Below are 27,700 nucleotides of genomic sequence, written 5' to 3'. Positions count from 1 at the left end.
CCCACACCCATAAGATCCCCATTTCCCCTCGAAAGCCAAAAGGAAAAAAGTTGAGTCGCTTTATAGACTTGTTGGGCTACAAAATGAATTGCTCTTCTTTCATGTACTACCCCCACTCATATGTCCAAGAAAAAAATAACCCCACAAGTTGAAAATGAAAAAAACCAAAGCTTTGGGGTCCCCTCATGTGCCACCACTACCAAATGATTGGAGACAACACAAAAAATCAAAAACCCCCTCACATTTTTGTGGGGCCCCTTTTTTTTTTTAAAAAAAAAAAAATTATAATTAGAAATGTTAAAAAAATTGGGTCCCACTTACCCTAAAGCTATGTGATTATGCCATAAAAGTCATGGCCATTATTACCATGTTTGCCATTACAAGTTACCATGTATTGCTTTTTCCAAGTTTGTAATAATATTTTTGGTGTAATAGGTTGACATTCCCACATCGGTCCAAAAACATATTATTTTGTGACAAAGTCATCTACCCATAGTTGTTCCCCTAGGATATATAATATGCTTGGATACCTTGAATTTTGATATAAAATCCAAAGTCACATTGTTTTCAATCTTTGGATCTAAGCCATTGACTTGAATGACCTTGGTGTGTAGTCAACCAAGGGCTCAATGCAGGCTTGTAATTAGCATTAGGCAACGCCCTACATTGTTGAAAATTCGAGCTATTCAACTACAATAAAATTAGGGTTTTGGTAGGAATGATTAGTTTTTAATGATTATATTTAAATTATTTTGATTTTGATTAGACCGGTACAATTATTTCATATGGATCGAAGAATATTGGTGATGATGATTTCTTATTTTCGTTCGTCTCATTGCATGCTTGATAAATTTTTCTAATTCTTACATACCAATTTTATTGATTTACGCGTGATTGATGGTTTAAATTCAATATCTCGATTTATAACATAAATCAATGATTATATTTTAATTATTACGATTTGAATTAAATTAGTGAAATTATTTTACATGGATTAAATAATATTTCTTATAATGATTTTTCGTTTATTTTTTTATCTAATATTATTAGATTTTTGATATAATTTTTTAAATCTAAATACAATAAGTTTGATTGTTTTAGGTATTACTGATTCTTTAATCTCGATTGCTTGAATCTAATATGAATAATGATAAATTATTTTTTTAGAATATTTTAATATAGGAGTAAAATTAGTGCTAATTGTCATTTCGAACACAATGTAATTACTTTTGCACCAACAACACTACCCTCACATCTCAAATTAAAACCAAGGACAATTGAAGACCCATTGCTAGGACAATATATCCGTTGGCATCAAGGCGGCGAAGCTAACTAGCTTTAACTTTTAACTAACTATTCCAAACCAACATTTCAAAAAACGGTTATCTCTTAGTACAAACAGCAGCAATAATTTCTTTGTAGCCAAAACTTCCAATTTCTTTGCTCCCTTGTGCTCTGTTTGGTTGTCAGAAAATATTAAAAAAATAAAAAAAATGTTAAGAAAAATGGTTTTCTTGGTTTTATCATAAAAAAAATAAAAAATAAAAAATAATTAAAACTAAGTTAAAAATTTATGTATTTTAAGTTATTTAATTTTTATTTAATTAAACAAATATAAGTAAAAACAAGTTTAAAAATATATAAAATAATTTATTGAGTTTAAATTTATTTTTTATTTATTTAACTTTATATTTTCTCCTCTCTTTTTTCCTTGCATTTTCTCTCAATTTTTTCAAACCAAGAATATTATTTTGAAGAAATTCTTTCTAGAATTTGGAGTCCTTCATGGGATTAGTTGCTGGGTTTTCCAAGTTTGGGTTGGCTTTGAAGGATTTGGGGGCTTTGGAATTGGTTGAGATTGTCATTCAGTTACATAGTTTGATGGGGATGATGATGATGATATGACTTCCTCAAAACCTCTTGAAAATTGTAAAAAATGATTGCAGAATGAGGGTTTAAAACAAGCCATTTAATTTGTATGGGAAAAACAATTCGGTTTTTGAAAATGGTTTTGAAAAACAGTTTTTGAAAACATTTTTTAAAAATTGTTATACCATGGTTTATTAAATAGATGTCTATGTGAAAATATTAAATATTTTTAACATATTTTTTATGTTTTTAAATGTATCTTAAATATAATTTATATATATATTGTTTTATTTTTAGTCTTTATATTTATATAATTATTTTTTCAAAATAATTATAGAAAAAATGAAAATAATTAAAAAAAAATTCTTTAAAAATACCATATTTATTATTTTAAAAAATATAAAAATTATTTATTATTTCTTATTTTATAGTTGTTAAACATATTTTCATTTTTTATTCTTTTAAATAATATAAAACTATTTTAAAAAACAATTACCAACATATGTCCTATAATTTTTTTTGGTTCCTTGATAGGTTCTTTAGGCTATGTATGGGTCTAAAAAAAAAAAGAAAATTGAAAGAAAATACAAATAAAAAAACAAAATTAAGATCAACAAAATATTTTAATTTACTTTAAACCCATTTCATTTATTTTAATTTTTCGACCAAAAAATTAAACATTTTAAAATTGTATAACCTTCTAAATAATTTTAATTACATCCAATTTTCTTTTATATTTTTCATAATACAATTAAATATTAAAAAATAAATTTTCTTAAATTTGTATTTTCTTTTTTAGAAATCCAACATAACCTCAATATTTCTTCCTATGGATGGAGAAGATCCAACAAACTAAAAGATCTGGTTTGGGCTGTTTCCCTCAATGAATCGTAGCTTTCATGCTAGAAATGCTCAATCATGTTGAAACTATTTGCTTTTCGTGGAAATCAACATCATGCAAAAGAAAGCATAAATGCCCCACTGTTGATGAAGCCGACTGTATATCAACCTGCGAACATGACACCCTTGTTCTAGTTATTGATCATTCACATATTTCGAAAATTTTTGAAATCCAATTCTAAACTCTACCCGATCGCTTACCGTTTAAAAAATAATTTTTATTTATGTTTCATTAGATTATTTTTCAAATAAAAAAATTATTATTATCGAAACGAAAAATATTGTTATCGTGAAAATTAAAACTCGTTCTTGTTAAAATTTTGATTTCTTTATTTCACATAGTATCGGAATTCTTTTTTGTTATTATTTTGTTTTTATTTTTATTTATGTAAATCAAACATAACCCAAAATTTATGATCTCATGTTGCCTTTATATTACCAATATACCTTGATAGCATGCACTTTCATTTTTTTTTAAGCCATTAAAAAAATCAAATTTTAATTATTAAATTCATATCAGTCATGCATAAATTTAAAGAACAAATTACCTCTCAAGCATAACTAGGCTTGAGTAATTGGACTAAGTTAGTGAAAAATCTAATTTCATTAACCCTCCAAAACTAACCCTAAACCCAGCTCAGACCAGCCCATCCTTGGTTGGGCTAGCTCGTATAAATTTTCTGAGCCCACCAGCCCACACAAAACAACAAAATAATTTAATACAAGAAGAGTGGGACAAGATCATGTCTTAGTTCCACGAAAGTAATGGAAACCAGCCCAGCCCAGCCCAGCCTGGTTGGGCCATCCTACTCAAACTCTCTGAGCTCACCAGCCCACTTTAATACAGTGGGCGTGGCTGAGGAACACTCCACCACCGGAGCTCCAGGCAATTCCGAAAAAATCAATCTTTCGTTCTTCACTAGGGTCATGGTTAGGGTTAGGGTTAGCGTTAGGGTTATTTTATGAAACTATGTCCTTTTGATCTTTGAGTTGATTAGACTCCATGACAGTTACGAATTATTCGTAACAGATTGGGGTTTTGATCCGATTCACGGATCCATGGTGATGGCAGCTAGTATTTTGGATTCTCTGAATTGAAAGCCTTTTTATTTCTTTTGAAAAGTTCTGAAGTCGAATTCGATTCAATTTTGTGTTTATACTTGTGAATTATGGAGCAGAAATCTCAAGAAAACGAGGTCAATGCTGCAATTCTCTGCGCCAATAACTGCGGATTCTTCGGAAGCGCCGCGACCAATAATCTCTGCTCCAAATGCTACAAAGAGTTTGTCATCAAGCAATCCAAGGAGGCTTCAGTTGTCGAGAATGAGAATAATACTGTTGGCGAAAACTCGGGTTCGGGAATCGAGGAAGGAGCCGCCGCGGGAAGCCCCGAAAAATGCCCTGCGAATAGGTGCAGCTTCTGTAGGAAGCGCGTGGGGTTGACGGGGTTCAAGTGCCGGTGTGGACAGACGTTTTGCTCTATGCACCGATACTCCGATAAACATAACTGTGTGTTTGATTACAAGAGTGCTGCGCAGGATGCAATAGCGAAGGCCAATCCGGTTGTGAAGGCCGATAAGATTGAGAAGATATGATGGCGATTTGCAATTGGCAATGGCGATGGCAACCGGTAATTGAATTGTTCGATGAATTCGGTACATGGATTATGGATTCTGCTTTAGCGAATAAGCTTATATATATTTGATAATTGTTTGTGCTTTTTATGTACAGTTGGGTGGGTTCTATTTATTGTTCCTTAATGGTATTTTATGTGATACATTTGTGTTTATATTTCAATTAGCTATTTTCTTTGTCTTGGAATGGGTTGCCCGTCTTTGTTTGCTCTATCTATATGCAAGAGGGTATTATCAAATTATGCAGTATATTTTATGTTGATGTCTGTCTAATACATATAGTTTGGAACAATACCTATTAGGGTTTGTACAAGTTAAAGAACCATACAAAAATAATGGGAAAGTATTAATTGATTAAATAAAATTCAGGCATTATATATTCACTATTAAATCTAGCTTTGGGTGCATGTTCTAGCCAAGGTTTGTATTTAAAGCAAATTATCATCGTAGAAGAAAGGGTTCATCCTGAAAGGGTTGAGAGTCTTGAGACTCTGAATTTGGAGTATCAGCCACAAATGGACACATGAGGCCGAACAAAACTAGAAAAATATAGATTCATTATTGACAAGAAGGAAGGTTAGGCCCACAAAATTGCACCTCACAACCTTACATGTGCTAAACCTGTCATTAAGAAGTATTGTTTGAGTGTTATTTTTGCAAAAGTGATGTTCACAATGATGGAAGTTGCTTTAACTACAAAAGTTAGCTATCAAAGCATGACAAAGAGTTGATTCAAGTTACTTCTTGTTTAAAGCGAGGCTGGCATCTGTCCTCTTTGATGCCTTCCCTCATTCCCAATCTTCCGTCTCATGATGCTTGTGTGAAATAATTATACATTCCCTCAGTTATCTATAAAGGGAAAATCTTATGGTAGAGTTCCTCTCTTGTGGGGAGGTTTTCCTTGGAGGAATTAACAGCAGCCCAAGAGTCTTGTTGATAATAATTGTAGCAGGCACAACATCTAGTTCTATTAACCACTGTGAGTTTTGTAAAGTGCTTCCAAATTACTCAGTTTCATGGCTTCAATCTCAAAATGAGACTTTTTTTTCCTCAGTATTTTTGTGGTCCACAGGCCATTGGGAAGAAACAGGGCCTAGTTATCACCCATAAAAAGATACCGACCAATCCACAATGTCTCTTTCTTCCTCTTTCCTCCCTCCCTTGTTCTAGAAAGAAGCATAAGCCAGATGTCTGCTGGTTATTTATCTATGTTTGTAGTTTATTAATTATTCAAGGATTTCCAATAACAAATGCTTCTTTGTTCCATTTATCTAACATCCATCCCTATGTTTTATTCCAAAGTTTTTTTTGTCATTTTGAAACTTTTGCCTCAGAGCTTTTACCACTGTCTTCCTTCTCTTTCACAGAATTTTCTCCTACTAATTCTTAAATTTCAAGTTAGTCCAACAATTTCAATTAATTACTATGCCTAAAATAGGATGGCTTCTTTTAGAGGCTATTCAGTTTAAAGTTATTTCCATTTCTTATTTAGGCAATCATAGGAGAACTTTCTGCCATGGAGGTAGTTACTTCTATTTCTTATTTAGGCAGTTATTGATGGAGGCAATTGTTGGTAAAGGTCGATATGGGCTAATTGGCGCGGAAAAAGGGGGAAAAAAGTGCATCATAGACATATTACCAAACTGTTATTCACTACTAATCTTTTAAGGCCACATTGGTAGCATTTATTTATTTAAGTTAAACTTGCAATTTTTGCGGCTATGGTGAATTATATGAAGCTACAGGGCACAATTTTTGCATCTTATTCCAGCTTCGTTTTATTGTATTATATTTTGGTTTTGTCATGAGTTTGAAATCTTCATTCTTGTAATTTGTTAGGGTCTTGCTATGGGTGCCAAAACAATCATTTTTTGATACCATGCTGAAAGGTGGCACCCAATCACAAATTGCCATATAATCAAAAGATCCTTTTGCTTTGTTCACAAGTCTCATTTATTTGTAATTAGATCTCATTTCCTTGTACGTTGGTCAGATTTCTTTTACCCCAAGTCCCATTTTTTTGTACTTTGATCAATGGTCCAGATTTAATCATACTTCAAGGGGTCTAGATTTTGAGTTTAGTACGCTACCTATTCGGTATTGTAGTATTTCGAATTTGTTATTTTTGTTAGAGAATGGGTAGAGTTGACCGGGTTGAGGGCAAAAATGGTTTTAGCTTGCCTAGTCCCAAAGTCCCAGGTTCAAGACCTAGGAGGGCAGTCAGTGGTGCTTAGTATGGCACTTAAGTTGCTCAGGGCTTGGGATTGGGTGGCTTTCGTTCTTATAGTTCTCTTATGGTAGGAGTGGTCCCAAGAAAGTGTTATTTAGAGAGCACCTTCACGGTCTGTCTATTCCCTTGAATCTTCCTGTTAAGATATTTTGCTTGTTCCATTCTGCTTGACTCCAAGGGTTGTTTGGTAAGGTCTTGGCTCATTGAAATTTGAAATACAGTAGTTCTGTAAGGCAAAGTTCCTTTCCCACAAAGAATGAGCTATTGCTCAGTAGAGTTGTGAGCTTGCGTGACATGTCTTTCAATTTCAAGTCTCTGTTCATGGGTCTCCTCCACGGCCTGCACATGCAGCAGCAAAACAATGAAAGCTTGTCTCCCCATAATAAGGTATCACTGGGTGAGTAATGTGTTATAATCCACAACTTAGTTGTTTTCCCCTTTTTTTATCCTAATTTATATCCATAAACATGGTGTCTGGTATTTGGATTTAAAAGGTGAAACATTGCTTGAGAATGTGATCATTTGATTATAATTCTTTTCTTTTCCGAATTGCTAAAAGGTCGAAGCAATTTGGATTACAACATAAATGAGGATTTTTACCATCTTACATTGTTGTTACTGCCACAATTTGTCATTACGCCCAGTTTATTTTGTTTGTTCATTGTGGTAGTATATTAGAAAAGGGCTTGAGTTCCTTGAAACCTAGCTATGATTTCAGGATATTGGTAGTTGGCTTCATGCCGTATCTATGGTTTTCTGAATGAAGTAGGTGAATGTGTTAGCCTCAGTGACACTCTGGAGTCCAAAATGCCAAACAATGAAAGAAACACCTATTACCAAATTGCTTTAAACAATAGAGGCCTATTTGGAAATTGCTTTTGAAAACAGATTTTGTTGTTTGGAACCAAAAAAAAAAAAAAAAACAGTTTTCTAACTTGAAAACACACATTTCATAAATTTTTTATTTAAAAAAAAAAACAGGTTTTTTGAGAACTCATTTCAAGACAGTGATTTTTCGAATAAATTTTAGGTGTTTTAAGGTTTTCTTCTTCTTTTTATTTTTATAATAGAGATGAAAACACAATGAATGGTTGAAAACTTTTGCATTGTACATATAAGTATACAGTTTTTTTTATTATGAAGAATGAAGGAAGAAAGCTGGTCCTTGTCAAATATGTCCCAAGACCTCTGAAAGGTCTGGCTTCTGGTTTTTCATTTGAAATGGAATGATCAGGACAATATTGCTATGGGTTGTTGGGTATTCAATAACAATCTTAGGTGGTGTTTGTTTTTTTACTTAATTCTAAATAGAATCTTAATGCTTAGTAATATTAAATATTAGGCTATTTGTTTTTGTAGTATTTTGTTTATATTAAGTATTAAAAAGTAAAACAATATGTTATTTTTTTATTTAGAAAAAAATACATATTTTGGTTTTTTCTATTTAGTAAAAGGTTTATAATAAGTTATGAAAAAGTAGAAAAACAAACAACATAAATTCTAAAAATAAATTGCTTTCAACAAAAACCAAACACCACCTTAGTTTGAAACTTCCGATTACACGCTAAGGCACCCACATGACACAGCGGAGTTAGGAACATAGAACCATATAGAGTTTTTTAGCATCCTCTTTCTATTTTATTTTGCATGGCTTAATGTCACATACATTTGATCTTTTGGTTAGATTTTTGTTTTTGGTTTTAACTAAGAGTTAGGTTTATATTTTTGGTTTTAAGTAGATGCTAAAGACGAAGCCTTGCTGTTTTTTTTAACCATGGATGTCTGGACCAGCTTACGCGCACCTCGACTAATCCCGGGTAAACTTCCAGTAGCCCTGAGGGGACTCGGTAACTATTGGGGAGTAAACCCAAGGCCGGACCAACTGAGGTACCCCTCAGGGTTTTGCATGACTTTGCTGTTTTCTGAAGACTATATTCCAAATTGACTCATTTTCCTAAAAGTAAAAAGAATAATTATTTATTGCAAAAAATTGTCCTATATTTTAATTAAAAAAAACCACTTTTTCTTACTAAAATTAATTTTAAATATGGTTACCAAAAATATATTTCATTCAAATAGCAACAATAATTGTTTTTTGTTTTTGTTTTTCATTTATTCTACAGAAGAGTATGAATGTATGGATGGATAGGAATCTAATAAGTGATATTTTGATTAATCCAAAGAATGAACAACCATTGACATGGACGTATCTGAACTGCAATCCACACATTTGAATCCGTGAAATGTTTGGAATTTCTTTTATTCGTCCTAAAATTCTTTATCGATATGATAAACCATCATTAACAATTCTTTATCAAACCAATGAACACCGTTTGATACTCATAAATTTGAATTCGTTTAATGTTTGGGATTCATCCTAGAATTCTTTATTTTCTATATAAAATCAAACCATTACACGGGAATTTTTATTTTATTTTATTAAATTTAACATTTATTTATTTATTTCATTTTTAGTTAGGTATGAAATGATTTGATTATAATCATTCTCCTTACTTCCCAACCATGGTTTGTTTGGTACAATAAATAAATAAATATTTTATGATTATCTTAATACATAAAAAAATAATAATAATAGTTTTATGTGCAAAATTGAATTTTTTATTTAATTTTTTAAAAAAGGAAAATTCTTATAGTATTTTTGATACTGAAATTAAAATAATTTATAGAAGTGTCTCGAAACCGAATATATAATATGGAGGGATAAAAACACATATTTTTTTTTGTCTTATTTATTTATTTATTAAATAAAGAAGTGGTTGGTTGCTTTTAATTGAAATTAAGTAATTTTAAAAATTATTTAATAAAATTTAAAAGTATAATGATTCTTATTTTACTTTATTTTAATGTCCTTTAATAATTATAAGCCACTTAATTAGGATGAACCAGAAAGCTTTCAACTATAGACATTATGCTCTTGAAATTACACTTTTACTCTGACCTATGTAACCAATCAAATACGGCCTCGTATAGGTCTATATTTACTTTATCATGGGTTCGACCCCACTAGCTTCTTTCTCCCCCACCTTCGAAAAACCGGAATACGCAACTTCCTCGATCAGACACAGCGCGGATGAAACCGGGCGAAAAGACCATAAAGCCCTCGGAAGCTCCGCAAAGCCTCAAATCCTTTGTCCTGGATCGTAATTTCACTTGTACCGACGTCGGAACTCGCCTCCCATACTACCTGCACGACACCGTTTTGGAACTGAATCAGAACTCCCTCCACTGCTCCCACACAATCTCATCTCTATATACAGGGAGAGAACTTTAGAGAGAGAGCTCAGGCTGCGATTCGCAGATGTGGCAGTTCTCGATTGAAGCTCGATTGGAGCCTTAATTTCCAGGTTTTTGTTTTTGTTTTTTTCTTCTCTCTCTCTTTTTTTTTTTTGTTGCATTTTGTAGATTTGAATTGAGCGCGTATTTTGTATTAGGGTTTTCGTTCTGTTCTTTTTCATTTTTGATCTGAGTTGGCCTTAATTTTCGACCATTTATCGAGAATAACATTGATTACGCGCGTTTACTTCTGTTTGTTCATAAATTCTATGTTTGGTTGCCGAGAAAATTGAAGAAAATTGTTTGTGTTTGTAGTAAAGCTAGCTCAAATTTGTTTTTTGTTTTTTGTTTTTTATTTATTTATGCGGGCGTCTCTTGCAAATCAAAGCAAAGGAAAATGCGAGGTTCAAGTTCTCATTTCTTTTTTACTGGTTCTTCAGTAACATCTTCTATTGGATTCTCAGTAATCAAACGGAGTGGGGGATCAAAACAGAGAAAAATGCGAGGCTTAAGTTCTCATTTTCTTTTGTATTGTTTTCTCAGTAAACTTTTTTTTATTGGATTATCAGTAATCAAACAGAGTGGAATTAAAGTGAACCGTGTGATTGTTAGTTCGTTTTCTTTTCCATGTGGGATCCATATTGTTGGTGGATCATATTGGGCAAGTATTGAAGAGTTTCCTGTCCTCTTATTACTTTAACTACATCAAATTTGGTTCTTTTTATCCATTTATTATTATTATTATTATTATTATTATTAAAATATTGTTTATTTTTTTATTTTTTATTTTTTGAATTTGAGGTTTGCTCGATTTTCATTTCCGGATTTGTTGATTTTGAAATGCCTATAGGAACTTGATGCTTCCACAAGTTTATCATTCTAATATGAAGTGTTATTCCCTTTTTATGCTTTTTAAGATCAAATGGATTATTCTTGCTCGGGTGAGGGCCCTGCTATGCTGCAGTTGCACAGATGGAGTCCCTCTCAATTCCAACTCAATCTGTCGGAATTCCGTGAAGCTTTTATTTCTCCAACAAGGGAGCTTTTATTATTGCTTTCTTATCAATGTGAAGCCTTGTTGCTTCCTCTAATTACAGGTGAATTCTCTCGCCAAAACCGTCTCTCCCACCATTGTGGTTTGATCTTTTCAGACTGCCAAATTTTGATTCTTTTCTCATCTGTAGGGAACTCCATAAACAGTGATCACCCTGAAACTTTCAATTATGAAAGCCTTCAGAATCCTTATTCTTCAGCTTTCTCTGCATCAGTGCCTAGTAGGTCAGATTCAAGGGAAAATATGCCATGCACTTCTGGATCAGTAACAGTGGTTTCCGATAATGATTTTTTGTGTGAAAATAACCTCTCAAAATGTAGTGGTTACCCTTTTGTTTGTGATGTAAATTCACTGGCTTGGGGTGTATGTGGGGATAATTATAATCAGCATAAGGACACTTTTTTCAGAGAACTTCTTTTTGTGTCTGGCAACCATGGTGTGACTGTCCATGCTTTTTGCCAACGTGAAAAAATAAGGGAAATGACCAAATCCACACTGGAGGGTGAGTTTGCGCAGGGAATGTGGGTGGAATGGGGGCCTTCCTCTACCTCGGTTCACTATAGGGAGGTAAAAAAGGACGACAGCTGGTGTTGTGATGCTCCTGAAATTGTCTTGGATGTTAATGGGAGCAGTGGAACCAAGGGAAGTTGTAACTTTTGTGGAAAGGATAGGGATGATGAGTCCGCAAGAAGCCTTACTTCGAAAAAATGGTTGCGGAGTTTCTTGACTACAGCTGAGACTGTGAAATCTGAGGGAAACATTTGGACCAGGTTTCCTGAGAAGCCGTCATATCCTTGTTCTGCAAAGGTGGTTTCATTTAGCATTTTTGATAGTAATTCGCCACTTTTTGACCTCCTTTCTCATACGAACTGGGTATCAAATGGAAACAAGAGTTATGAGGAAGCAGCACTGAATCCAGTGAATGGTGCCTCTGTAAGGCCAGACTCGAGTTCGTCAAGCCTGGAATTTAAACCTGATGTTTTGTCCGGTTCTCTGAATGTCAGCATGAACAGTTCATATAAATGTTCTAAAGTTTTCTCCAATAATTCACATCACTTAATTGGATTTGTTCTAACAGTGGTGGATTCCATTCCTGAAAATACTGGTGATATAAGTGAAAAAAGCTGGAAAAAAATTTTGCTTGCTATTGCTAGGTTAGATGGCTGGGGTATGCAGTGGGTTTGCTCGGTGAAGCTTGATGAAGGTCTGAATATGTGCTCTCTGGTTGGGTGGATGGACTTCCAATTTTCTGATAATCTTCTTGTTTGTCTTAATGCTTCTGGCTTAATCTTCTTTTATAGTGCAATGACCGGTGAATATGTTGCACATTTAGATGTTTTGCATACTTGTGGATTTGGACCTCAGCCAAGTTTGCAGGAAGAAGAAAAAATGGTTGTGGAAGGTGATTTGGGTCTCAGGAATGCTGATTTAAAGATTAAACAAGTTGATGGATTTAATGACAAGTCAACTCATAAAATTAGCAATTTCTGTAGTAAAAGAATGTTTAGAAGGTTGGTTGTTGCTTCACATACGTCACTCTTAGCTGTGGTAGATGAATATGGTGTAATTTATGTAATATATGCTGGTGCCTGTGTGCCGGACAAATATTATTCTTTTGAAAAATTGGTCCCTCATTTCCAGCATTTAGGGCTCGGGATATTGGCTGGATGGGAGATTGGTGGTTCTGAAATAGGTCACCAGCAGGTATTCTCTAATGGTCATAATTCCAATATTTCAACTGTAATGGATGAAATCTTTTCTGTCAGAGATGATATTGAAAGCAATGAACTTCAACAAGTCCAGTACAGGAACCTTCAATTCAAAGGGGCTCAACATGGTTTACATTTGAGCGGTTTCTCTGCTGCATCGAAAATGGTAGATGAGAGGTTTCCTAGTTCTGGATTACTATCTCACCCTATGCGAAAGATCTTTCTTCCCACAAACAAATTTAGTGAAGATGACTTTTTTTGCTTTTCTCCATTAGGAATCACTCGACTCATTAAAAAGCAGAATTCAAAAGGCAAAAAGAGTTTTCAAATTCTTCATTCTTATTTGCATGTGGATTCAGTAGTAAATGATGATGGATACTTGAATTCTGGATGTGAAAAGTTTAATGTCCAATTGAGGGAAGAAGCTTCCATAGGGGAAGCTGTTGGGTGCACTTTCCAGGGATGTTTTTATTTAGTGACTCAAGGTGGCCTCTCAGTAGTTCTTCCCTCTATTTCTGTTTCACCAAATTTCTTTCCTATTGAAGCTATTGGATATAGACAACCGAGTATCAGTATTGGCATCAGACAGCAAGTGGAAAACATTGTGGAAATGGAAGAATCAAAGCAGCCTTGGCCACCTTGGAAAGTAGAAGTTTTGGATAGAGTTCTTTTATATGAAGGCCCTGATGAGGCGGACTGCTTATGTTTGGAAAATGGTGAGAGTTGAAACCATATTATCTTATAATTGTTAGTAATGTCATATTGTTGCATTTGTACATATTGGCAGTGAATTGGTGTTCATAATTGTATGCTGGATTTATGATGCATTTCCTGAATTTCAGTAACAATTTTCTCTCCATATATTAATACCCCATTGATGATTTGGCATTATTTGTTGGAACCTTATTTGTCATATTGCTGCCATTTATACATATCGGATTGATGTTTATCTACGTGCACTAGATTTGTGATGCATTTCCTGCATATTTGGATAGCATTTTCCATTTTTCCTCCAAAGGTTACTACTACAACTGTTACTATATCCATGCATTATGTATAGGAATCTTATTTGAAATGTACTGTTTTTTATAGGAATTATCTACCAACTGTTCTAATCAATTTTAAACTAATAGCATATTCTGATGCTTCAATACCCATAATTTTACTTGCTAAAAGAAACATCCACTAAACTTAAACTACATAGTGGAAATGACAGTAGTAACTAATATTTACCAACGACGATTCGTTTCTTTCCCTATTTAAAAAACTATAATTTATTTGTGGATGTGGACACAATTATTGCATACTGTCATTTGGTGTGGGAAGCAGAAACTTCCAAAATTAGAAAAGCAATGGTGATTAATGTGTGTTCACACATCCAACAGATCCATCTCTGGGTCCGAGCTTGTGAGCATATACGTTCGTAGAAAGTAAAATAATAAATAAAGTTGTGATTTATAATAGGCTGCACCGAAGGAATATTGATCTTATCTTTGACTAATTTTCTGTTAGAAAAGATGGACTCTTTTGCAAGTGTCTATAATGGTTGGACATGGATCTGACATTCTGTACATGTCTAAAATTAAAAAAATCATATATTTTCCAGGTATGCCTTCAACATTACCTAGGACATGGCCAGTTTATTTTAGACTATGGTGGGATTCAAAACTACACATTATTTAAGAAAAACAAAACAAGGCTTCATAAGGAATAATAAAAATGTTATCAAATACATGTGTAGGGATACATATATATATATTAAAAAGGTATCTGTCAAAATGGGGTGCATTCCATGTGCACAGGGAAGTTGTAAGGAATGGCAAAGGCAAATTAGCCAAGAAGAAGAAACAGAGGAGGGAAAAAAAAAAAACAAGGCTCAAACAGCCTAACTCCTCTCCAAGCTATATATGAAAACCATAAAAGAAAAATTCACATATCTTGTAGGACCCATGAAGCCACGGGAATAGGGATTTGAATGGCAGGTTTTTCACTCCAAATGATAAAAATTTCTCCTATTCTACTCCTGAACACATCAAAACAAAGAAAGATATGCCATCCTCCATGCTTTCTTGCAACCCTTACCCATAAAGTTACCATGCCAACCATGTAATATGTTCCTCACTGAATGAGGGAGCACACAAGGCCTTCCAAATAGAGAGGATAACAAAGCCACAAACTGCCCTCTCCCACAATGGGGTATATGGTTGGCTGTCTTCCGCTTTTGCTTACATGGGCTAAGAATCTCCTCCAAACCACCTTTGAAACCAAGAAGCTAACCTTTAATGGTGCTCAAGAACCCTATTGCTTCGTATGAGACACTGGAGCTTAAAGTTTAACTGAACTATTTAACAGAAAAAACCCACAATTGAGGGAATGGAGACAAGATTAGTTAAAAATCTTTTCAGTTGTATTATAAAATAAAATTTTCAAGAAATGAACCAAGATGTGCTAAAGGATGTAAATACATGGAAGAATATTGTAAAAAAGAAAAGATAAATCCGAAAACAAAAAAATATTTAGAAGGCTTAACCTTATGTTGTTTGACTTGTCATTGATGTATATATGCTACCTTCTACCTCAAAATTTTTTGCATAACATACTTGTGATGTATGCATTTTATTTACAGTATTTTGTCTTAATTCTATATTATTGTCTTCATTAATATCTATCAAGCTTCATAAAAAAATTCCATTTCTTGTACCAATTTCCAATATTTTTTTCAAATTAGCATTCTAAGTCAATGTCTCTGTAATTCTGGAACCTCAATGTAGTAGTTGATATTGATATTTTAAGGCTTGCTCAGGACATGTGAATTGCTCTTGTCAGGGTGGGACCTGAAAATGTCTCGGATGCGTCGGTTGCAATTGGGATTGGATTATTTGAAATTTGATGAGATAGAGCAGTAAGATTCTATGTCTATTTTTGCCTCACTTAATTTTGTTGTTTGTCAAGCTCTATGATAACTGTCCAAGTAAAACAAAAGCTAAAAGAGGGGGACATGGAAGTGATCAGTTTGGGAATTCTCAATTTTCTTTTTATACTGCTGCCTGGAGAAAAAGCAACTTTTTCCCCCCTTCTGCATTCTTGTGAATTAAATATTTCTTTTGTTATGGAGTAGGAGTTTTCCATGGTTGGTTTGGTATGAGATAAAATATCATTCAATGATGAATTAAGGATGTGCATGATGCCTAGTGGTTCTTTAGGGAGTTCTGCCTTGTAAAGAGGGCATCATTTAGAAGGAACTAGATGGTTTAAAATCACCAAATGGTTCAAATTGGGGCCACATAAAGAGGGTGCATTTTATTAACACACTTTTACTTTGGAATTAACACTTAAAATTAAGGTTCAAATATCATTTTCATATGCTTGTTCCAAAAACTTGGTTTTGTAGTTGAATTGATGAAAAATTTATCAATTTGGTTGCTAGATTCAATTTTTGAAAAAATGGGATAATTTTTAGTTTGTTGATTTGTTGGTTTGTATAACATTGTTTTGATATTTCTAGTATAGGGTGGTTTGTGATATCTATGTGGGATGCAGTTAACTAAGCTTGAAAATATGTCGGGGGAATATATAAAATGTGAGTGTTAACTCTCTGTTTGAAAGAATCCAATCAATCAAAAAAGGGTGTGACACTCTCGTGAATGGTGCTGGGTTATGGAAAGCCATTAGGGAGGATTGAAAACTTTTGAGTAGTAGAATTTCCTTCTTAGTGGGTAATGAATAAGAGGGTGAGGTTTTGGAAGGATAAGTTGTGCAAAGATGAACGGTTGTGTGTTATCTTCCCTTCTTTATTTGCCTTAGCCATTTCAAAAGAGGTGTGAGTGGCGGATGTTTGGAATTTGTCAATTGAAGAGGGTGGTTGGACTTCTTGCTTCTCTAGGCCTTTCAACGATTGGGAGGTGGAAAGTGTGGAATGGTTTCTTTTGAGACTTCAAGGGAAGAGGGTGTATAGGGATAAGGAAGATAAAGTGTTTTGGATAGAGCCAAAGGGTGGAAAGTTTTCAGTCAAAGCCCTTTATTATGCTTTAGAGCCAGGAAGTTAAGTCTCCTTCTAGATGGGCATTATTTGGAACTCTTGGGTGCCGCCTAAGGTGGGATTCTTTGTTTGGGATGCTACATGGAGAAAGGTCTTAATTGGATTATATGCCGTGGAGAGAGAGTTGTTCCAGTTCAAGAAGTTTGCATGCTAGCGCTCCTTTAAGAACCTGGTCTTTTTTTTTTTTTTTGGGCTTGAGAGGCTGTGTGGAGGGAAATATTGACTATGAATATGCTTATGAGGAGAGGGTAAACTATGGTGAATAGATGCAGTGTGTGTAAAGATGGTGAAGAATCAACCAATCATATCCTAATTCATTGCAGCATAACAAGGCAGTTGTTGCAGCAAATCATACTGCCTGTATACGTGGGGGACACCCCCTCTTTTTAGGCGTTTCTTAATGCATGATCTTGTTGTCTATAGAAAAAAAAAGAGGCAGTTGTTGGAAATGATGTTGGCTATTTTTGGTATGCAATGGATCTTTTCTTCCTCAATCAAAGACCTTTTGTTAGGCTGGAAGTTTCAGAGGCCAGATAAACAGCATAAGAAGGTTTTATGTTTGGTTCTCTTTTACTCGTTTTAGTGCATCTAGAGAGAGCGTAACAACCATGTTTTGAATGGAGAAGGGCATTCAGTTCAAAAACTAAAGGAAATTAAGTTCTAGCATCCTATTAGACTTGGTAAACCGTACATTGATGGGATTCAGTCTAAACTATGGAATAGCTAGATTAGGCTTAGCTGTCTTTCGTTTGGGACTTTGTTTTTCTTGTTTTCTGGTGCCTCTTGAAATCTGCAAGCATACATAATTTGTGCCTCCTTTTTCTTAGGCACATTTAATCAGATTCTGTTTGCCTGGTAAAAATGTGTGGTTCCAATTATTCCAGTAATTTACTGTTCCAACATCTTACACGTTACATATTTTTTCTTCTTTGGTATGTTATTGAGTTGAACAAATAATATTCCTTTGGTTTTATTTATTTATTTATTTATAACCAAAAAAATCAATTTATCAACAGATCTTTAGAAATGCTTGTGAGTGTCAATTTGGCAGAAGAAGGCATCTTGAGATTGATCTTTGCTGCTGTTTATCTGATGTTCCGTAAAGTTGCTAATGATAATGAGGTTTCTGCTGCATCAAGGTAAGATCTTTTCAATCTTTTAAATTCATTTTCTTACTTTGATCAGTTTTCTGTATTTTGAGGGGAGAACCTCTCATCCTTCTCTTTTGTACTTTTAACATAATTAATATATCTTTGTTTCTCATTGGAAAAAAAAAATGTTATTTTGACTTGGCAAGTGGAGTTCGAGATTCACAATTGAGAGACAACCCTTGTGGAAACGAGTTATAATAGGAAAGTGTGGGGAAGGATAAAGGGGATGGTGTTTGAAGGATGTGCGGGATGGCTATGGGTGGCAATGTGGAAGGCAATTAGAAATGGGGTGGAATGATGTTAAAAGTAGGTCTTGTTTTATTGTTGGAGACGAAAAAAAGGTAGAATTTTGGAAAAATAGATGGTGTGATCATAGGACTTTGGAAGAGGCTTTCACAGTAATATTTTCTATGTCCATCACCAAGGATGTTTGGGTTACAGAGATGTGAGAGGAGGTTGGTGGGGGGGTGGGCGGGGGCGATGGAGCCCCTGCTTTTCAGGAAATTCAATGGCTGGGAACTTGAGGGAGTGGAGGCCTCTTTTAGGTTTTTGCACATGATCTCAATTAGAAGCAATGGGGAGGATTGGATGAGATGGAAGGAAGCCAAGTGTGGCATCTTCTCAGTCAAATCTCTCTATGCTTCCTTAGCAAGGGAGCCTTTTCTTGCAAACATAGTAATCCTTGGGGGCCAACAAAAGTCAGTTTTGGGAAGCTGCTTAGGGAAAGATTCTAACAATTGATCAACTCAAAAGGGGGAGATGGTTTATGTTGAATACATGTTACTAGTGTAAACGATGAAGAATCAATTGATCATTTACTCCTTTGTTGTGCCAAAACAAGAATGTTGTGGCAGCTAGTTTTTTCTCTGTTTGGTGTGACATGGGTGGTGCACTCTTCGGCTTGATAGACACTTCTAAGTTTGCACAGTTCATTTGTGTGGTCGAAATGGAAGAAAGCTTGGAGTGTCACTCCTTTATCCTTGTTTTAGGCTCTATGGAAGGGAAGAAATAAAAGGCCATTTCAAGATGTTGAGTAGGTAGATCAAGCAATTAAATATTCTTTTATGACTACATTTTTGGAATCGATTAAAGCATACATAGATCATCACATAATACCCATGATAGATTTTGTTGATCAACTGAGGTTCAAGTAAGGGGAGGGAGGTTGTTTTTTTTGTTTTCTCTTTCATTGGTTAGCCTTTTGGCACATATTGTATACTTGTGTGTACCTTGGTATGCCCTTTCTAAGGCACTGTTAATATATTATCTTCTATAAAAAAAAATAGATAAATAAATAAAATTGCTATTTGATTGTTTATAGTTTCTGAAGGAAGTTATATTTAGAATCTGTTGCCTGCTCAAGAAGAGGCTTGATGTAGTTAGGGAGTCCACTTTAGAACTTATATAGTCCCTGTACTTGTTTCTTGTCAGATCAAGAATCATCCCCTGCTTGGTTCTTGAAAATGTGTTTTATCAACAAGATAATGCCCTGATTCAATCTCTACTTATTCTAGGATGGTTAGCTGGATAAAGCTCTTGGTTTTTGGCTTTTTGGAGTGGGTAGCATCCACTTAAGGGGAGGTGAATCTTTTCTGGTCTTGTTGCTCTTTTTTGAGGCCTTAGCCGCCTTGTATACTCCCTGTATGCTTTGTGGCCCTTAGCCTCTTTTTAATGCATATCTTGTTTACTTATCAAAAAAAAAAGATAAAGCTCTTGGTTTAGGTTTTTGCAATTCTTTTATAGAAAGTCTTCTTCACTGATTTGCATTTTTTAAATAAGAAATTGTACTTATAATTGTATTTAGTGATAAAAATATCTACATGAAGGATATGAGGTTCTTAAATAAGAAACATGGGCATGAGAAGACTAGAGAGAAAAAGTAGCTTCCAACAAAAACCACCAAAGCTTCTAAACCCAATGTAAGATACCAAACTCAAGGGGGTATGGAATAGTAAACTTCTTGACAAAATCAACAAGAGAAATGACTGCTTTCTTGGCCTGCCGCCTGCCTATTGATTTCCTGATTCTGTTATAGACTTCTAAGAGAATCAACAACCAAAACTTTGTGAGATACAAAATCCTCCATATCCAGTGATCATATCTCCATAACTCTCTCCACTTGTTTGCCACCTTAGAAAGAATTGTTATTACCATAGTTTGGAGGTATCTGGTCTCTTGTTTTATTTACAAAACCTTTTAGTAGGGCTACTATCTCTGCTTTGGTGGCTAGTGAAAAGCTTATATTATCTTTACTTCTATGATGCCTATGAGAAAAAGAAGCTCAAGTGATCTTACTTCTGTGGTCATCTATGAGGCCACTGATCTCCATCTGAACCAGGTTAGTGAGGGAGCAGACATCAAATGTGAATTTCAGGGAACCTATAGATAAAAGAAGTCCGCTCAACCCGAAACTTAGCCGCTTTCCTGTGTGAAAAGTAGATCAATCTCCAATCCATTTGGATAATGCTAAGGGGGACTTCAAGAAGTCTTTGGTGACTAACATTTAAAGAGATGTGAGAAAACAGATATCATCTTAGAAGTTAATGATCTCCTTTTATTCTAAAAAATTCTGATGTTCCTCTTCATTCAAACTTCCCACAGCATGGCTAGGATAGCTTCACTTATAGAGCCGTTCCTTTGGTATGCAACCGAGCCCCTAGAAAGAGAGAAGTATCACTAGTGAAATACTTATAGGAGTTGCCCATGTTACAATGCTACTGAAAACAATATTTTTCCTAACCTCAATGCCTAGGGGCAGTGGAGGAAAAAGACAGTCTGTGGATTCCTCATTCCCTTGTTACAGAACATCACAATAAGGACTAGTGGCTATGTAATGCCTATTAGGCTGAAGCAAATGATTCGTAATTTTTTTTGATAGGTAAAGAGAAATCTCATATAAAAAGAGATGCCAAAAAAGCGACTCAAGGTATACAATACCTATACACCCACTGCCAAAAAGGTCAAAAAAGAAAAAAAAAACCTAGCTGGCCCAACAAACAACCTTAGTTAAAGCCCAACCAATCAATAAAATTAACTATAGTTAGAGGCCAATCAATTATAAACAACTTAGCCTCTGATCAAATAGAAAGAACAAATGAGTATTTGAGTCTCTGGACTGAGAATACATCATCCTTGAAGACCAGTCTATTTCTCGTCTTCCAAATTGTCCAAAAAATGTAGAGAGAAGCAACTCTTCACACCCTCTTGTGCTTTTTGCCCACGAAAGAACCATGCCAGCTAAGGAGAGTCTCTCTAACTGAAGAAGGCAACACCCATGACACCCCAAACAAAGCAAAGAGTAAATCCCATAAGACCCTTGTTTTTAAACAATGTAGAAAAAGATGGTCTATGGTCTCCTCTTTCTCAAGACACATAAAACATCTATTTGCCAAGGTCCATCCTTTTTTCTGAACAAGATCCAAGGTTAAGGCTTTGCCCCAAGTAGCTTCCCATGCAAAGGAACTAATCTTGGGCTGCACCCACACATTCCAAATGCAGCTAGAAGAAACAAAGAAGGGCAGCCTGCTCCTAGAGCAAGGTATAGAGACTTGACTGAAAACTTTCCACTCTTTGTTTCGGTCCAAAACACCATATCTTCCACATCTCCAAGCACTCTCTTCCCATGAAGCCGCTCCAAGAATCTTTCCGCCTCTTCCACCTCCCAATCATTGAAGGCTCTTGAAAAACAAGGATTCCAACCCCCCCAACCCCCCTCAGCCAAAGGGTCCCAAATATCCGCCATCCACGCTTCCTTATCAACAGACAAATCAAATAAGGAAGGAAATGGCACACACAAAGGGGGATCCCCACACCATCTATCCCTCCATAATCTCACCCTCCGCCCATTACCTATAAGGAATAGAATCCTAGCTCCCACCAAATCCCAGTCCATTCTTATACCTTTCCAAAGCCCTACACCATGCGTCTCTCTCACTTCCCGAGAGCATCACCCCTCTTTGTCTTCCCCATACTTCTCTCTAATCACTTGATTCCACAAGGCCTCTCTCTCATTTGCGAAATGCCAATTCCATTTACAAAGTACTCTATAAGGAATGGTCCATTATAGAGAGTTCGCTTGTTTTACCGTGTACTTTCTTGTAGTTTAGTTTTCTTTGGCGGGAGGATTTCTCATCCTTCTTTTGTACTTCTTTTTTTCTATCAATATATCTCTGTGTCGTTTCCAATAATAAAAAAAAAAATCCATTTACAAAGAAGAGCCTTATTGAGAATGGATAGACATTTGACTCTCAAACCCCCTTTCTTCTTACTTAAGTACACCAACTTCCATCTTACTAAATGAGGCTTTCGCTCCAAATTACTGCCACCCTAAAGGAAATCCCTTTGACCGAACAAAGCCCTAAATAGGGTATATTTTTTCTTGGATAAAGGCATGTTTTAGATTCGTGGAATGACATTATAGTTCGTCACTCTTTTTGTAATCAAAGTATAGAGCTTCCCCTTTCCTTTCCCCCCCCGCATACCAACCTCCATCGCTATACTCTAGCCCTTGTCTCGCACTAATGCCTTATTGTGCTGTGCACTTGTCGCGTTCTATACCTAGTTAGCAAGCATAGGGATAAAAAGGATCCGTGTTGGCGCTCAAGTCTCCGTCTAACTGAGCTTGGCAAGCGCAACAATGACATAAAATAAATAGGTAAATTTGACAAAGTGCTTCGGATTAAAGTTGCCCTCCCTCCCTTGGATAAGTATTGTCTCTTCCACTCCATGCCACACAATCATTAACTTAGACAGAGCACCCAAAGGAAGGCCCAAATAAGTGGACGGGAGACTACCCACTCTTCAACCAAAGTCCAAAGTAAGATCATCAATATTCTCTACCCTCCCTACTAGAATGAGTTCACTCTTTTCCAAGTTTATTCTCAACCCCGACACGACCTCAAACCACATAAGTAACCAATTAAGGTAGGTCAGATGGTCTTGAGAAGCTTGGCAGAACACCAAGGTATTATCAGCAAACAACAAATGAGAAATCTGAACCCCTTCTTCACTCCTACCCTTCACCCTACAACCCAACATAAAACCTCCATTCACAGCCCTTTTAAGAAAATGGCTAAAAACCTCCATGGCAATCACAAATAAATAAGGCAAAAGTGGATCGCCCTGCCTCAATCCCCTTGAGTTTTGAAAGAAACCCGTAGAGATGCCATTAATCAACATAGAGAAGCTTGCAGTGGATATGCACCATTTGATCCACCCAATCCATTTCTCCCCAAAACCCATTTTCTGCATAACTGTGAGAAGAAAAGATCAGTCCACATTGTCGTATGCCTTTTCTATGTCAAGTTTGCACAAACTACCATTCTCATTATTCTTTAGGATCGAATCAATGGCTTCATTAGCTATCAGCACTGCATCTAGGATTTGTCTACCCTCTACAAAAGCCCCTTGAGCCTTAGAGACCACCTTTCCAACTACATTTTTAAACCTATTGGCTAAAACCTTGGCCAGCCACTTGTACAAACTTCCCAACATATTTATAGGCCTAAAATCCCTTAAATCTTCAGCCCCCGTTTTTTTTTTGGGATTAAGACCAAAAAAGTTGCATTTAGACTTTTAACAAATTTACCGTGTTCATAGAAATCCCTGAAGAAACTCATCACATCATCCTTCACCAAGTCCCAAGAAAACTGCCAGAAAGCCATAGAGAAGCCATCAAGCCTCGGAGCTTTATCCCCACTACATCTCGTCAGCGCACCAAACACCTCCTCTTTCGTGAGCGACACCTCCAAAGCACAAGCATCCATATTCTCCAAGGTCTTACACCGCAGCCCAGAAAAAGGAGGACGCTAGACCCCAGGTTGGACAACAAAGACCTAAAATCATTGACTATTCCTTTCTTGATTTCATTCTCCTTCAAAATCCAAACACTATTAATCCTAATTCTGTCCACATCGTTCCTTCTTCTGTGAGCATTGACCATCTTGTGAAAGAAGCCCGTATTTCTGTCACCCTTTTTCAACCACACTTCCCTAGATTTTTGCCTCTAAGCAATCTCTTCTAGTAAAACCCATTTTTTATATTCTTCCCTCGCTTCTTTTTTAGCTTCCAACTCTTCCAAAGACAATCTGCCAGTCTTCTCCTTAGCATCCCAAAACTCCACCTGATCCAAAGCCAAATCCTTCCTGCATTCAACCTTGCCAAAAATATCTATGTTTCACTCCTTCAATTTAGACTTTAGGACCTTTAGTTTTTCAGCCAAAATAAAACTTGGAGAGCCACTAAAGCTGTCCCCCTCCCACCAAGACTTCAAAAGATCCTTAAACCCTCCACTTTTAGCCACATATTCTCAAATTTAAAAGGGGAGGGGCCTCTTCTCAGACCCCCTCCGTCTAAAAGAATCGGGAAATGGTCAAACACAGGTCTCGGGAGGACACACTACCTCAAACCACTAAAATGACAGTCCCACTCATCATTAACCAAAAATCGATCTAGCCTTGATAAAGACTGATTGTTCACCCCTCCACTCTAGGTTAAAGGACCCCCAAGCAGCGACAAGTCTTTTAACTCTAAGTCTTCTATTACTTCTGAGAACCTTCTCATGTCTGAATTCAAACTCCCTCCCCTGCTGCGCTCTTTAGGGCTTAAGATGACATTAAAATCCCCAACAACACACCAAAGCCCATCCCAAAGACCCTTTATGGCCCCCAACTCACCCCAGAAACACTCCATTTTCTTAAAATGAAACCATCCTCACAATTCTTAAAATGGCAAGAAATTGAGAACACTCCTTTTTCTAAGTCAACCAATTCCAACACCCTATTATCCCAGAACACCACTATACCATCAGTAGCACCCCTTGAATCCACAACTCCCCATTCTAGAAATCTTCCCACTCCTAAACTGCGAACAAGACCCCTTGACATTTCCTGGATCTTGGTGTCCTGTAGGCAAACCAAATCCACCCTATTCTTTTTTATCAAGGTTTTGATCACCTTCCTCTTATCACAGTTATTAACCCCTCTTACATTCCAGGAAAGCAAACGAATCTTCATCTAAACCTGCAAAAACTATCCCCCCCTTCTCCTCTTCCTCCAAGGTAATTCACAGTTCATTCCAGCTTTCTCAACTCCCTTTCAAACTTTGATGATTCCAATTTTTTCCTTTTCCTACCATCCAACTTCCCTTTCTAAAGTTTCCTCTCTTTCATTCTTTTTAGCAAAAACAAAATCTCCCATTTGAAACTCTTCGTCGGCATTCCTAAGCAACGACTAAACTTAGCCAAGCAACTGGAATACCAACATGACTCACCCACATCGTCCCTCTCCTCCACAACCTCTTGAAAAGCCTTTTCCGAAACATCCTCTATCACCTCCTCGACAACCCCATTAGCCTTTCCCGACAGACCAAAAACCTCCGTCTCCCTCCCATCCGCCAAAATGACCCTTATAGGGCCCAAATCTGCTCCACTAACTGCTTCTGAACCACAACCCCGTTTGGATCCCCCATCAATGATGATGATTACCCCTTCCTGCCCAGAAAAATTAGAAGAAGAAGAGAAATCCTGCTTCCCCAACGAAAACAGAGAACAAGGATGATTTGTGTACCTGGAAGCCTCTTCCATCAAAGCTTCGTCGGTAATCTCTGTAAGATTTGGTGCCAGTGGAGACGACCCCATTTGGATGCCAAAAACATCCTCATCTGGTTTCCCGCAGTCAGTGTCATGAAGGCCCCCGCAAGCCTTAGCCCCATTTAAGACTTCGGCAGTGGGTCGTCCCACCAATGTTGGGCCTTTTAAAGACTCAGACGTGGGCCGACCCACTTCCAAAAGGTCTTTTAAAGCGGCGCTAGATTGGCCCTCCTTGTTGGGCCTCCTCACCACATCCAACTCCATTACCCGGCGCAAAATTCTAAAACCTTGGGCTATAGGCCCGTCATTTGAAACCTTCTCCCAATCAGAATGCACCTTTCCACTGGTCACTTCATCCTCTGCCCCTCTTGCCGACACAAAGTCAGAGATAGCAACCTCTCTATCTTTACTGCAACAAGCTTCTCCAACTTCGTACGACACAACCACCTTTGCAGACTGCTTATGGGTTTGTACCCGCTCCACATTACAATCGGCGTGTGAACCACCCCCTTTATCATCCCTAACCTCCTGCTCCTTTCCCATCCCACTTCTGGTCACCAGAGCCACTTCTGACACCCTTGGTTGCACCTCTCACCACAGCTAAATAGCAAAACAAGAAGAGTCAACTACCACCTGCAAGGAGCTTGGCCACTCGAACCCCTCAGATTTCACTAATAATCTAGCCCATTGAATCTCCTTAGAAGCAGTAGTGTCTTCATCCACTGCAACAAACCCCCCACAGCATTCCCCGATCTTTTTAAATACTTCCCGACTCCAAAAGTGCAACGGTAAACCCACTACTCTCACCCAAGCTTCCTTAACTCGCTCACAATTTTGAGAACACCCCACTTTTGGGGCCCACCTTTCCAAGTGCAGAAACGATTTCTTAAAACAACGAAGCCCTCTTAATAACACTTTGTCTGCCTCTGTTTTGTTCTCAAACTCGATCAGTAAGAAAGGGCCCCCAACCTCGCAAACTTCACCCCTCCTTTAAGGTTCCAATGAGATCTTCCCCAGCTACCCAAAGCGGACAAGTCTAGAGCCGACACGGGAGACTCTCCCCATCTCCCAACCAAACACCAGTCCAACAACTCGCTTTCGCTTAGCACATCTTTTTCCCCTAGCTGTAGCCACACTGCTTCCCCAAATCTTCTCGCTTTTGATTTCACTGCATCAACATAGGAGTTTTTCGCTTTTCCCTCAGAAACCCCAACTCTACTCTTTGTCCTAGAGAAATCAAAGACTCCCCTGGGCTCATCATGTGTCAATACTCTACGCGAAGCTTTTTAGCCAACAAGACCCAACCTCCTAGAATACCTTTCCCCTTTGGGAACACTAAACAATACTTCTTTGCTTTCGAGTCAACCGCAAAGCACAATAAGAACCTGCTTGCCTCATTTACACGACGTTCCGATTTAAACTTCCTACCTCCATTCTCCCAACTTTTAACAAACCTTTGAGCAAACTCACCCTTACAACAAGCCTCCACTTCCTCCAACAGACAACACAAGCTAAGGCTCCCAAACTTGATCCACGAAGTAAAACCTCTGCTTCTTTCCACAATGATCCCCTTACATTTCTCCCCAAATACATCCTCATAAATTTCAAAGGACTTGGAGTCCACTGCAAACCAACTTCTGCCTCCTCTCATTCTACTCACAAGAAGGAGTGAATTACCTTTCTGAAAGCAAATGATTTGTAATAGTTACTAAGAGAAGGTCTAGACTTTTTGAGGAGTTTTGAATTTCTAAATTAGCCTTCCTTGAGTGAAGAGAAGGGGAGTTGACTTTTGATAAGACTAATTTTGAAGAAAAGAGACTGTTAACAATATCTAGTATCTCTCATTGTGCAATTGCTTGTACTTTTTTCCGAAAATCACCTTGTAGGTTGCATTCATGTCGCCCCTAGAGACACAAAACCCACTCAACTGTGCAAATGTTGTAGCATGGACCTGGCTAGCCTTTAAATATGCCCTGAGAAGGAAGATAAAGACTTTCAGGAAGTATCTGGCTTGCTAATGTGATTTTGGGTGCCCAAAACTAATAGACATGGTATGGTGTGTGGGTGTTCCTTAACAAAAGTAGCTGACTGTGGGTATGCATACCCACTTCTTGTTGGAGTCTCTCTAGGCTTGGCTCTGCGCTTTATCCCTAGTTTGGCCTTTTGCTTGCATGGTTATTTTTGGTTTGAGTTATGATCTTAGTATTTTTCTCAGCCTTAAATCTATTTGGC

The 27,700-nt window shown here is 36.7% G+C and overlaps 2 protein-coding genes across 3 annotated transcripts in view; both read left to right on the top strand.

Moving 5' to 3' along the window:
• Positions 1-3,586: 3,586 nt before the first annotated feature.
• LOC100242410 (zinc finger A20 and AN1 domain-containing stress-associated protein 9-like) lies at positions 3,587-4,590 on the top strand. Its single transcript, XM_002279001.4, has one exon. It carries the CDS (start codon positions 3,939-3,941, stop codon positions 4,362-4,364), a length of 426 nt encoding a protein of 141 aa, XP_002279037.1. The 5' UTR covers positions 3,587-3,938; the 3' UTR covers positions 4,365-4,590.
• A 5,062-nt stretch (positions 4,591-9,652) lies between these two features.
• LOC100247348 (uncharacterized) overlaps positions 9,653-27,700 on the top strand; it is a 54,910-nt gene continuing 36,862 nt past the window's right edge. The window contains exons 1-5 of one of the 2 annotated variants that reach the window (XM_010654571.3): positions 9,653-9,998; positions 10,845-11,024; positions 11,112-13,406; positions 15,517-15,592; positions 17,746-17,868. In XM_010654571.3, coding sequence (XP_010652873.1) covers positions 10,850-11,024; positions 11,112-13,406; positions 15,517-15,592; positions 17,746-17,868 — 2,669 coding nt within the window. In that variant the 5' untranslated portion in view covers positions 9,653-9,998; positions 10,845-10,849. The remainder of the gene's footprint in view (positions 9,999-10,844; positions 11,025-11,111; positions 13,407-15,516; positions 15,593-17,745; positions 17,869-27,700) is intronic. The other variant, XM_010654573.3, reaches the window with a different exon arrangement.

This window comes from Vitis vinifera, chromosome 7 (assembly GCF_030704535.1).
Source record: "Vitis vinifera cultivar Pinot Noir 40024 chromosome 7, ASM3070453v1".
In the NCBI taxonomy this organism is placed as follows: Eukaryota; Viridiplantae; Streptophyta; class Magnoliopsida; order Vitales; family Vitaceae; genus Vitis; species Vitis vinifera.
The sequence above is the reverse complement of the archived record's forward strand: the minus strand, read 5'-3'. Positions and strand labels throughout refer to the sequence as shown.